The following is a 14023-nucleotide window of genomic DNA, read 5'->3' as shown; positions in this document are numbered from 1 at the left end:
TTTGGAGGCACAAGTGGGACCACCTACTGTATGCAGGGAGCCAATGGCTCAACTTTTGAGAGTGGAGACTCTATCCTCTGGTGTCACCCACATGTCCGGAAAAGCTCTACCACTATTCTCTCCGCTCTTGCCTAGGGACACACATTTGGCCTCTGCTACCTGGCACAACTGGACAGCAGACAAAACCAATAGTGCTGTTATTCAAGGGCCCCTTGTGCTCATGGCCCTCTCTTTCTCTGCAAGTGCAGTAACACCTCTGCCATAGCTGCCTCCATTCACACATGCTCTCTAATGTCTATATGTTTTCCATTAATACAATCCAAACTGTTTGCAGTCTTTCAGAAGATACTCAAAATGTCTGATGTACTGATGGCATTCTTTTAGAATACTGCTTTAGATTTATTTAGAATATCTTTTCTGTCATTCCTAAGATTTGGCTTGAACAAAGCAGCTGGATGTGTGCCGTTAATCTGCAATCTTTTTTCATTTGGATGTTGATTCCACTTCTACTCCAGTTCTCCTAGGTATGTACTACCTTTTCCCTGTCCTCATACTCTCCTCTCCTATTTCCATACTGGTACTTGATAAAGTTCCTTGTCCAAAAGGGATGCCCCCAAATATTTAAGTGTTCAAAACTTCCCATGGGACCAAATACTTTGATTCACATAAGGAAGTAAATTGAAAAAAAAAAAAAACAAAACAAAACGGAATTTACACAAGGCTGCAGATTTTGCATCAAGAACTAATCAGCATAACTACTATATAAAACTCTAAATTTATAAAACTCTAAGTTTAAGTAAGTCTTAGTAGTTACTCTTTATCATCCTGGAAAAATAATCTAAATATTACTGATAGCCAGTAATCATCAATCTAAAGAGAATCACAGGCAAGGAATGTACTGATCTAGTTTATCCTGGCCCAGTGCTTAGGTGTGCTTTTTTTAAAAAAGTGTTAATTTTGAGCAAACATGACTGTTTCACTCGTTCGTGGAATTTAATTTGTTGCTTTTTTGTACTTTAATTTTTTAGAGATTACTATTTAAAACAGAATAACGTACTATATGTGTAATATTTTATTCAGTGATTTTTACTGGGTGCCTACTAAAAACTAGATATCTTACCATGTTCTGTAAATGAAGAGATGAACAAGAGAGTATCATCATAGCACTTGGGACATTCCTACATCTGTACGTAGTAACACAACCTACTTTATGTCCCTATTTATATTTGTTACTGGCAAGCCAGGCTGGGAACTCCTTGAAACATACCAAGGCTTTCTCATCTCCTTTCTGTGTTCTCTGTACCTACAAAATGCCTTGATCAAAGGAGTCGTTCAATAAATGCTTAATTTCTGAATATTACTTATGTGCCCATTAGATCTCAATTATTTTTCAGTATTAGAGACTAATAAGGGAAAATAGTGAGGACACTTCATACATTAATTGCTAGATATACAAATACAATTTGTGCATTTTACAAATAAGGGAAATAAGATCCAGAAAGATTAAGTACTTTGAAGAGGCAGCACCAGAACCTGTAACCAAAATCTCCATTCAATCACTTTTCCCTTCACAGCACAAGTTAGATTGATATCTGGAGAATGAATTGGCCAGTCTTAACAAATGTTCACCACTTTGCAATACTTGATAACTGATGATCTATTTCCTTTGATAGAGACTTTTAGAACCTTTCAAATATGTAATAATTCAAAAGGTGTTAAGGAGTTCAGGCACAAGTGAGTAAAACTTGCTACTGAGAGAGGGGAAGGGAAGGTGACCTTTGTAATCTACTCTTTCCTGTGCAACTGACAGTCAGAAAGCTTTTACTAATTGAGAAGAAAACACTGTTGCAAACTAAAGGAGTTGCATTTATAAAGAATGCACCTTCATATAAAGACATCATGATGCCTCACATTAGAATTACTGGATCACAGAATTTAAATAGAGAAAAACAAGAATGCAATCCTTCGATAATCAACAGTTAAACAGAAAAAGCCGGTACTCAGGCAGACAAGGCTTTTGAGGTCTGATCTCACCAGACAGCTTAGGATCACTTCCCCTTATTGCACCTTCTGGCCTGGACGGAAGAAACTTTTTTTTTCATTCCCTTGTTAGGCTCTGCATTTTCTCATCTCCACTCAGTCTCTTCCTTCTATCTGTAACACTCCCAGCCCTTTCTTGCCTGGAGAAAGGCTCCCCATGCTTCAAAATCCACTGAAACTCTGACTTGGGAAGCCTTCCCCAACTCCCCAAGCGTGTGATTTAACCTCAGGCATAACATTTGATTTAACATGCTGGTATGTCACTGTTTCATGACCACCTGTGTTGTATCTACTTGTATATGATGTTCTTCTAATCTGTGAGCCCCTAATGCAGGCTCTAGAATATATTTGGCATCCAACAAAATTTTCATTCTATCATCCAATTTTAAGTAAGTCATCAGACTCTCTCATTTTACTTATGAAAACTGGATCCCAGAGAGGAAAGGGACTTGTCAATCAGCAGGGAACAGGCCAATGTCAGAGCTCAGATAACAAATTATGCTTTCCCTTTCCTAATCCACCCTCATAAGGGAAAGGGCTGGCATGACAGAGTCTGGAGTAACAAACCCACCCTTCTTGGCTATTTGCCTAACTTTTTACTCAAAGTCTGACTGCTACACTGTATTGCTAGCAATGTCAGTTTTCCTCAATAACAAAGACTTCCCAGTTCAGAACACATACATATGTGGCTAATAGGAAAAGTGAGTAAAAGTCCAACATGATAACCAGGGAGGTATGTCAAACTCCTATTCAGTCTATGAAAAACCTACTCATAATTCTAACTTTGCTCCTTTAAGTATGGAGAGAAGGCATAGCTCATTTGGAAAATCTGACCAAAAGCACACATTTCAACACAGTGAAATGCTTTATCCCCTATTGCTTCTACCGCACCAGGAACTTTCTATATGTAATTATTTAATCCCCGGCCAAAAACCCCACAAAATGAAATCCCCACAAAATGTTTCCCCCAGTGAAGTGGACAATGAAATCCCCACAAAATGTTTCCCCCAGTGAAGTGTTCAAATATCAGTTCCACAAAAAACATTTTTAAAAGCTTTTCATGTAAATTTTCCATGCCATTTTTTTTTCACTCATGGCTAAAAATGACCATATTTGAATATTCATCATTATGAGCATCTGGTAAAATACAGCCCTGTGCAGCATCTTACATCATTTGACTAGGGGATCTTAGAAGGGTATAGATAAAAATTTCCAGTTTCATTTTGTTTGGATTTTTAACCATCTTTTTCCATTTCATGGTTTTAGGTGCCTTTGATTGTGCTGATATTTTCTGCTGTCCATTACTACTGGATTTTTCTCCAAATGAACAGGTTGCTTTCAGTCAAGTCCTTGTGGATTTCATCAATGGCTCACTTGGAATATCAAAATGAAGCCACAAATCACGTGCGTGTTTACAATATTTTGTGGGTTTTGCCTTAAACCAACAGTAAAGTCCACACTGATGATGGCTACACAACAATGTGAATGTACTTAACACCACTGACTGGACATATAAAAATGGTCAAAATTGTAAATTTTATGTTATGCATACTTTACCACAAAGTAAAGGTCAACTTACAGGAGGCAACAATTATCCCAAACCCTGGGTCAAAAGACAGGAGGGGAAATGGAATGATGATCTCTATTATTCAGACAGGGCAAATGGCTTTTACTTTCTAGCTCCAACAGGCCTCTTAGCCAGGCTCTCATCCCTGCTATCTTCCTCCATGGAGTGGAGAAAAGAAAAGAAACTTTTGCCAAATAAAATGTAAACCTTAGAAAAGAAATGTTAAATCATAGAACCATAACCCTTCAAGTACTGACTGGATTCTCATGTCATCCATTAGTCAACTGCTCGCAGCCTTTGAGTTAACTCCTTCTGCACTCATTTCTCACAGGAACAGTGAACAGGTGTCCCGTGTGAGCGTGGATGTGTTTAAATTCCAGACAGCTGTCAGAACGTAACTCCCTAGAGGACTGTTCTGACAACTTTGAAGTGGGACATGAAAAAAAACTATGAGATAATAGATGAGAAACTAGGGGTGAGGGGCAAACAAGGAGGAGATTCAGCAGGGAGCAGACTGGTTGTCTTCCAGTCTCCTAAAAGACACCACGTGGTGGGCTTATTTTGAAAAGCAGAAATAAAACCAGTGGGAAGAGTTGCAAGGAGACAGTTTTACCTAGTGTTTTGAAGAAACTTATGACCATCTAGCAGAAGGCTATTAATCCATCCAAGTAGCCTTCAGATTCACTGACTGCCCTGGAGATGTTGCATGGGAGGTACACGGTAGAGACTCCTGGGGGGTGCAGACTAGGGCCAAGGTCAGGGTGCACTTCGTAAGGGGATGAGGTGCAGGCAAATCAGTCTGGTCTACGAGGGGGAGAGGGAGGGGTGGCAGGGGGAAGATGAGAGCTGGGGAAGGAAAGGCGCTTACCAGGCCACCTCCGCAGGTGCTGAAAGAGGCCAGCGAGCCGGGGTGCCGCAGCACAGCCCCGGTGTAGAAGCAGGAGGCGTCGGGTGGCGCCGGAGGGCGCGGGGCGGCTGCTGCCCGCGTGGGGCCCGGGCCCGGACTCGGCCGCTGTTCCACCGCGAAGCGCGGCGCCAGGAAGCGGCCGTCTCTCCGGAGCAGCAGGTACAGGTCCCGGGAGAAGGCCGGGATCCGCAGCAGTACCTCGTCGCCGTCCGGCTCTGCTTGCTGCGCCGGGGGCGGAGATGGGGGCGGCGGCGGCGGCGGCTGCCACGAGGCCGGGGCGCCCGGGGACAGGGCGGCAGCCCCGCTGGATCCCCGCGGCACCTCCTGCGATTCGAGCTCCTCGTCCTCTTCACCCTCCGGCGGCGGGGGTCGGGGCCGGGGCTCTGACCGGCCTTCCGCGGGCTCCTGGAGCGGCGCCGGGGCCACGGAGCGCACCTCGCGGGAGCTGCCGGCTGCCTGAGCCCGGGCGCCTCCGCCGCCCGTGGCGCCGCGCACCCAGCCTGGGTCCGCGCTGCCCCCGCTGCCGCCGGCCGCGTCCACCGGCTCCCGGCGCCAGAGTGCAGGAAACACGACTTCCCACTCCTCGCGGTCGGGGGCGAACTGCAGCCCTGCGGGCGGGGCAGACAGAGAAGTGCGGGGCTTAAGGTGCCGCGATTCCAGTAGCAAAAGCGTCCCCGGGCACACACTCCGCACACAGGGCTCACGGGTAACGCGCTGGAGACCACCCGTCTAGCCCCTGAAACTCTCGCAACCCCTGAAGCCTAGCGATCAGATTACAGACCCCAGCACTTTCAAAATAAAAGTATGATTATCGGGGCAGGGGGAGGGGAAGAGTGGGGCTGCAAAGTTTGGTGACAGCACTTAGCTGTAGAAAAGAAAACCGGTGCAAAGACTCCAGCACAATTAAATGATTTCCTTAAGTATCTGCCAGAGCAAGGCTGAGCTATCAATTTCTTTACGTCCCAATTTTCCTCCAGGTGCTGTAAATGTACCTTTGCAGATCTTATTACTCTCGGGAGAGGAAAACTAAGCATTTCACGTTGTTGAAATGAGGCCGCGAGAAGTGCGCTTCGGTCAGGAGCGTGACCCTCTCACCCGCAACCGCACGCCGGTTTTTATTGCTACCCGTGGAGCCCTGCTCACGGTGCACAGCTGTGCCAGCCCTGCCGACCCGTGCGTGCCCGGTCTCCGCTGGGGAAGGTGGAAAGCAAGCCTAAAGTCACGGAAGAACTTACCTGAAACGATCCCATTCGACAGAACCCCCAGCTGGTAGAGGAGGCAGCAGATGTGAGTCAGGCGCATCTCGCGGCTCTTCCCCATACCGCGCTCCCGGCCCCGCGCGCGCCTCCTTGCGCGATCCACCGCGGTCGCAGCCGCCGCCGCCAGCGCCGCCGTCGCCGCCGCCGCCTCCCGGAGCGCAAGGAGGCCGGGCGGCGAGTTTGCCCAGGCCCTTTGTCTGCCGGGGGCGGGGGGGGGGGCGGCTGCTGTGTGACTCCGAGAGGCTGCTGGAGCACGGGTGGGGGTGGGGGTGGGGAGAAGCGGGGGCAGGCAGCGCCGCGGCCCCGCAGCGCTCCGGCTCCCTGGCGAATTAGGTGATGAGTCTTATTTTCTGTGTTCTGGACGTCGCAGGAGTTTCCGGAGCCCCTCAGGACAGCCCCGCAGTCAGCCGAGAGCCGACCGGCGCAAGACAGGCAGCGCTGCTTCGGGACGGGCGGAGGACTGCCCCGCGCGGGCAGGAGCGCCGCGGTGTCCGAGCAGAGGCTCGCCGCCTGCACCCGCGCGAAACTGCCAGGGGCTGGTGCCACGGTCCCAGCAGCCGGGCGTGCCAAGCTCCGCACCGTCCTCGGGACCGGAGGTCTCCAGGCTCCTACCCGCAGCGGCGCGGGAGGGAATTTGTAAGGGGATGAGGGGAAGGCACGATTCGTGATGTGGGGTGTGGAGAAGATTCAAGCGGATCCGACAAGAAAAAGGGACCAAAGGGTGCCCGCCAAGCGAGGCTTTGCGGGACAAAGGTCCCAGAACACCGCACACGTGCTCACAAGCCCGGTTGGGGTGGGGTGGGGAACCAAATTCCCTCACCTGACTCCTGATTGGCCACTCTGGGAGGCCGGATTTGCATCCTTACGCGGCACCCCCTCCTCCCTGCTGAGGTGTGTGCAGGTAGAAGGGCCGTCCCCTCCCCAGCTCACCCCCTTACTCGGGTTCCTCCTTCAGTGGAGTTCTCCCCCCATCCACACATCACACAAAAGCCAAACTTAGTGCAAACTTGAGCACAAAGCAGCGGCCCCATTTACCAAAGACCTTTGATTTTTCTTCCCATCTTTGTCTCTGGGAATTTTCTAAGCCTGGAGATAATGTAATTCGTCATGGAGTGTGCTTCAGAAGTTCCCAGGACAGTAGACACCCTGACATTTCAGAGCCCCTTATCCCACCTTATCTTTCCGGCTTCCCATTCATCAGTGCTCTCAGTTTCTCTCTCTCTCTCTCTAACTCATGCACACACACACTCCTAATGAGGGTGAGATTAAAGAGACCGGCATTAAATACTGTATTCTAAAGATCTCAGGCCAAGTGAGATTATTTTGCCTTTTTTTTTTTTTTTCCGTTAAAATATATGTTTTTACTATGTTTTGTCTTTGGGGCGCAATTCAACCTTAAATATTCTTGCTTTCTCTCTTGCAGCTCTTCCTAGTACCTACTCCCCTCTCTGCACCTCTTTCTTGGCCACATCAAACCTTTCACATCAGACTCAAGGGTGATTGATCTAACCTGCCATTTGCATCCTCTGAACTAGGCCAGACACCTAGAAATAAGAGTTAATGCAAATCAGTTTTTAAAAATTCCAGCACTGAGGTTGGTTCCCCACATCCTTTGTTGTTTTCCCTTCTGTTGCTAGTGTCAAAGGTGACTAGTATGCCTTTGAGGGAGGCAGATGATCTTATTTCAAAGGAAAGCCATTGTTTGAATAAGATGGGTACTAGAATACTTCCTTTGAGTTGTCCAGAGATTAAAAACAAACATAAAGACACTCTAGGTGTGTCTGTCTCCAAACCTTGTCTTGTAAAATCTCTAAAACTGGAGTAACTAGGGTGGGTGTGGGTTTCTAGACACTCAGGAAGTATCTGGGTTACTTAGGAGCCTACACCCTCCTTTTTATGGGACTCAACTATACAGAGTTAAAACTAGATAAGAAATCAGAGGCAGTTTATTTTTAAGAGATAAAGCACATTTTTAACACAGAAGGTTAGTTTCAATGAAACACCTCCACAAGGATTTGAATGTTAAATAAAATGTTTCTCATGTAATTTTAACAAGAATGTCAACAAAAATATAAAACTGTAGAAGGAATGCATATTACATTGTGTGTATTTATTGGAATACATTTGTGATTCCTTAAAACTAGATGAGCCATACGATTAAATTAAATATATGTAAAAGCACAGGTTGCATATGTAAGTTCCCATCTTTCCCTTTTTTCCCCTGCTATATATAGCCATTAACCCATTCCAATCCCTTACAGTAGAGGTTACTATTGATTGTTACAGAAAAGTTTGCCTAATTCCCAACTATCTCTACTCCTTCTCCTATTTGAAATACTGTTATAATTTATTTATATATTTTCAAAGGCTTTCATAAATCATTTGGGTTGTAATGACTCATGTACATATTTCTTCTACTAGACTATCAATTTTTTGAAAAGGTAGGAATGATTTCTTTTATATACCTTTTGTACATCACCCTAATACAATGATTTATATACCAAATGCATGTGGAAATTCTCTAAGATGCTTTAGAAGATGATAGATATTGATTTCTGTATGGTGTTTTATTCCAATTCCTTGTCCCAGAATTACAAGTCTAGATCTGTTGATGGTCAGTTACTATCAGCATGATTTATCTGGCTTACAGTGAGAATAAGCCTAAGAGAGAAATGACTGTGTTAAGATTTTGTGCTTATGTAAAAGAGGCTTAGAGGTGCAAATAAGAGCATCAGTTAAAATGGGTTTGATTATGTACGTATGTAAAAAAAAGAACTAGCCTGATTTGGAATTAAGTAAAATGTAAGTGGTGAAATAGAGGAGAAAAGGCAAGACTGTGACATGTGTGTGCATTACCAACCTTAGAGGAAGAAAAGAGCAGCTGGGAAAAATATGTTGGTTAAGACAGGTCACTACGTATGTCACCAGATGGTAGCTAGCATCAACCAAGCACTGCTTTTATGGGGTGGAGGTAAGTGACAAAGCATCAGAGTAAATGGAACCAACTGTTCTTATACCCAGGTGCTCACATGTTGCATTTTATAACCCATGCTTCTCTGTGTAGAAAGTTTGCTTTGAGGCCTTCAGCCCTTCCTCATTCTCTTCACTCACTGGCCCTAAGCCTCTCTCAACGTAAAGCTAATCTCAAGTCCTTTCCTCTCCAAAAAACATTAAAATCTTAAGAAAATACAAAGAACCCTTTCACTGAGTTGCAGGAGGATATCAACCCCCAGTAGCACTCACATCTAAATCGAAATCAAGACTTAAGCTAGTTCCAGCCATGATAGAGTAACAGGAACCAGATTTAACTCTCATCTTAAGCAATTAGGAAAAGAGACAAAATGTAAAAAACAGTGGTTTTCAGATATTGGACAACGGTAGCCTAGGACTGTGACGATGAGAGAAGGGAAGCAAATAGGTGATCATTACAATTTCCCCAGCTTACTACCTGGAGGCAGTCTACAAGCTTCAGCACAGGGAGGAGAAATCCAAACAGAGCCCTGAAGACTAGCTGAGTTGAGAAGAGAAGACAGAGCAAGGTGATTGGAATTTACAGGGCATAGTACCAGAGAGGAGGGAGCTGCATAGAGAGTGTAGAGGTTATCTATTGCTGCGTAACCAACTTAGCAGTTTAAAACAACAAACATTTCCTATCTCACGTGGTTTCTGAGGATCAGGAATCTGGATATTTCTGCTCAAGGTTTCTCACAAGATTTCAGTCAAACTCTTGGCCAAGACTAAAGTTTCTGAAGACTTAATGAAGATAGAGGTTCTATTTTCAAAGTCACATAACTGTTGACAGGAAACTTTGTCACATCGACCTCTCCATAGGGCCTCTCATTTCATGTGTTGCCTCAGAACAAGTGATGCAAGAGAGAGATTGCACCCAAACTGGAAGCTATGGTCTTTTATAACCTAATATTGAAGATGACCTACCGTTACTTCCACCATATTCTCTTCATTAGAAGCAAATCATTAAGTCCAGCTCACACTTAAAGGGAGAAGTAGCAAAGAATTTATGGACATGCTTTTAAAACCGTCAGAGGGCGCTTATACCCTCTGGCAAAAAAGTTATTTGCACTTCCTTCATGTGTAAATTACACTCATTCTTTCCCAAGGTTATCAAAAGGCTCATCTTATTAAAGCATTAGCTCAAAGTCCAGAATCTTACCAACTAAATCATGTCCATGTGAATGTGAATGTCCTCAGTGTAGTTCATTAAGTAGAGCTCCTCAAATTTAGTCTTTCTCTCTATATACACCTGTGAAACTAAAGGAACAATTTATCTGCCTCTCATACACCCAACATATTGTGGTAGAACAAACAGAGGATAATTGCTATAGACATTTCTGCTCAAAAGGGAGGAAAGGAGGAGGCACAAAGGAGTCACTGGTCCACAGCAATTCTGAAATCCAACTGGGAAAACGTAAAGTTCCTTGATTAGGTCTCAAGGTCTGAGAATAATTCTTCATAGCTCTGGTCTCTGCCCTCTGGGAACTTGTATCTACCCTCTGAGTCATCCTTCCATTTTCATGAAAGGTAGTATGAATTTGCAACTGAGTAGTTTTCTCAGTGGACTTCCTGACAGTAGAATTTATGGCACCAACAACTTCATATCATTTTATATAACCTCTGCCCCCTTCTGATCAGAAATGTCTCTGCATATGTAATTCTATTTCTCAAACTTTGTGAGTCACCTGTGAATCTTTATGGGGTTCACCACTTCATTAGACACAGCCACACCCTCAAACCTTCTTAAGATAAACCCTTCCCTACTTTGAGTTTCTGATGAAACTATTAGAGACAATGTTCTTAGGCTTCTTAGGAGCCCTATTGTTCGACTGGAAGGATCTGGGAGAAACACATTTAAACACTTTAGAGGGCCTTCTCTCTGAGTGGCCACATGTGATCTTTATGATCTTTATGAGTTCTTAACAAAGGATTTTACAGCCACACATTTGGCTTTATCATTAGACCATGCTTTCCTGAAAGTGCCCTGTGTCTCATCTTTGATTTGATGCAATTTGACCTTAATTATTTTAATTATTAAAATAATTATTTGCTCTTAATTATTTAGCATTATTTTCCAGAAAAAGAGGCTGAAATTTTTCAGAGCCATCAAGTTCTGGCTGGTTTTTATTAACAGTTTTTCTTCAGTCTCTCTCCTTTCACATTTTCTATAAGAAGGTATAAACCAAGTGGCACCTTCAAAATTTTTTTGGAAATCTTCTTAGGTTGATGAACCAGTTCATTAGGCCTATTTTTCTACTGCAGACAACAGTGTTGCTAAATTTAATGCCAGTATATGAAAAGGATTCCTTTTCCTTTAGTTTCCTATAATATTTACCTCACTTTACTACAGGGCCCTACCTATAGCCTTACCAAACATCATATGGCTTCAACTAAAAGCTTTTTTAAGGTATTAAACAAATTAAATTTGTAGTTAAAAAACTTTCAGAAAAGAAATCTCTAGTTCCAGATGGTTTCAATGGTTAATTCTACTGAACATTTGTTTTTAAAGTAACACCAATTCTACATAATCTATTCCAGAAAATAGAAGACCACACTTTGCAACTAATTTTGTGAGGCTGGCATTACCCTCATACCAAAACCAGACAAAGCCAGTACAAAAAGGGAAAATACAGACCGATATATCTCATGAATATAGATGCAAAATCTACAAAATATTAGCAAATTGAATCCAGCAGTATATAAAAAGAATAATGTAACATGACCAGTGAGGTTTATTTAAGAAATGCAAGGCTAGTTCAATATTCCAAAATCAATCAATGTAATCTACCATAACAACAGGCTACAGAAGAAAACCACATGACTATACCAATTGATGAAGAAGAGGCATTTTACAAAATTCAATATCCATTCATGATTAAAACTCTCAGCAAACTGGAATAGGAGTAGAAGGGAAATTCTTCAACTGGATACAGATTATTTATTTTTAAAAACTGCAGCTAAGAGTGAAGGACTGAATGCTATCCACGCCTGAGACCAACGCATGGATGTCCACTCTCACCACTCCTATTCAGCACAGTATTGGAAATTCTAAGTAGTACAATAAAGCAAGAAAAAGAAATAAAAGTAATTGGAAAAATAAATAAAGCTGTCCCTGTTTACCAATGACATGTTTGTCTACATAGAAAATCCTCAAAATAAACATTAAAAAATTCCTAGAGTAATAAGCAAGATCACAGGATACAAGGTCAACACCCGAAGTCAACCAAATTTCTGTATACTAGTGAAAAATTGGAAACTAAAGTTAAAATTTAGTAACATTTACATTAGCTCCAAAATAATGAAATATTTAGGTGTAAGTCAAATCAAACACGTATAGGATCTGTATGCTGAAGACCACAAAACATTAAAAACTTAAAGACCTAAATAAATGGAGAGGCATACTGGGTTCACAGTTTGGAAGAATAAACAATAATATTAAAGGTGAAAATTCAGTCCAAAATATCTTTTTGATAGAAATTCCTATCAACATCCCAGCTGGATTATTTTGAAGATATAAAATTGATTTTTAAATATATATGGAAACAGAAAGAAACTAAAATAGTGAAAAAGTTGGCAAAAGAGAATAAAGTCTGAGGGCCCAACACCATCTAGTATTAAGGTTGACTCTATAGGTACAGTAACCAACAGATTGTTGTATTCCATAGATCCATGGATCAGAATAGAGAATCCAGAAATATTCTCACATAAGTATGCAACTAATTTTTGGAAAAGGTGCAAAAGCAATTCAGTGGAGAAAGGGTATCTTTTTAACAAATGGATTTGGAACAACTGGACACTGAAGACAAAAAAAAATTTAAAAATTCTTAACTGAATTTCATATCTTATAGAAAAATTAACTCAAAATGGATCATAGATCTAAATATAAAATGTAAAACTAATAAACGCAAAACTTCTAGAAGGAAACATGGAACGAACTCTTTAGTCTTCATGACTTAGAGTTAAACAAGGAGTTCTTAGACATGACACCAAAAGCAGAATCTGTAGAATAATAATAATAATAATTTTAAAAATTAAAATAAATTCATTTAAAAATGACAGATTAGAATTCATCAAAATTAAAAACTTTTTCTCTGTAAAAGACCCTAATAAGAGATGGGCCATAGACTGGGAGGAGAAGATATTTGAAAACCACGTATCTGACAAAGGATTTATATTCAGAATACTAAAAAAAAAAAAAAAAAAAAAAAACTTTGAAATAATTACTAAGAAAACAAACGATCCAAATAGAAAATGGGCAAAAGTCTTGAAAAGCAAGTATATACAGGACCAATAAGCACATGAAAAGATATTAAACATCATTAATCGGTATAGAAATAGATATTAAAACCATAATTAAATATCATTACATGCCTATTAGAGTGGCTAAAATATAAAATACTGAAAATTCCAAGCACTGACAAGGATGTGGAATCAACTGGAACTCTCATACATTAAATGAACTACAGAATGGATCTCAAAGGTATTATGGTGAATGAAAAATCAATCTCAAAATGTTGCATGCTATATGATTCTTTTTACATATTATTCTTGAAATGACAAAATTATAGTTAAGGGGAACATATCAGTGGCTGCCAGGGATTATGTTTTGGAGGAGTTTGTGTCTATAAATAAATGGCAAAAGTGTGTTTTATTATGATGTGGAACAGTTCTGCATTTTAATCATGGTTGTGGTTACATAAATCTATACATGATAGTATTTCATAGAGCTACACACACACACACACACACACACACACACACACACACACACACACAGCGCACCTGGTGAGATCCAAGTAAGGTCTGTAGTTTACTTAATAATATTGTACCAATGCCAATTTCCTGGTTTTGATAATCTACTATGGTTATATAAGACAGTATCATTGGTGAAAATGGAAGAAGGATGCATAGAAGATATCTGTATTAGATTTACAAATTTTCTGAGCACAAAATTATTTCAAAATAAAACCTCAAGTAAAGCTTTTTCAAAGTATTTTAGGCTTTCACTGATACTTTCCTCAATGTCCACTGCCCAGCTTCAGGGACATTCTTAAAATTTAAGCTGTTGGTACAGCAACACCTATTTCAAAGTACCAAAATATGTATTAGCTATCTATTGCTACATAACATTGCCCCAAAACTTAGCATTTAAAGAAATAAACATTTATCATCTCACACAGTCTCTTAGTGTTAAGAATCTAGGAAGGGCTTAACTGCATAGTTCTGGCTCAAGATTTC

General features: G+C 41.8%; 1 protein-coding gene across 1 annotated transcript in view; it reads right to left on the bottom strand.

Annotated features, from left to right (window-relative positions):
* ADAMTS19 (ADAM metallopeptidase with thrombospondin type 1 motif 19) overlaps positions 1-5834 on the bottom strand; it is a 289571-nt gene extending 283737 nt beyond the window's left edge. Inside the window, exons 1-2 of the mRNA XM_059919450.1 lie at positions 5750-5834; positions 4476-5122 (exon numbers count right to left, since the gene is read on the bottom strand). Coding sequence (XP_059775433.1) covers positions 4476-5122; positions 5750-5834 — 732 coding nt within the window. The remainder of the gene's footprint in view (positions 1-4475; positions 5123-5749) is intronic.
* Between the last annotated feature and the right edge of the window lie 8189 nt (positions 5835-14023).

Source organism: Balaenoptera ricei, chromosome 3 (genome assembly GCF_028023285.1).
Source record: "Balaenoptera ricei isolate mBalRic1 chromosome 3, mBalRic1.hap2, whole genome shotgun sequence".
Taxonomy (NCBI): domain Eukaryota; kingdom Metazoa; phylum Chordata; class Mammalia; order Artiodactyla; family Balaenopteridae; genus Balaenoptera; species Balaenoptera ricei.
This window is presented reverse-complemented; position numbering and strand designations above follow the sequence as displayed.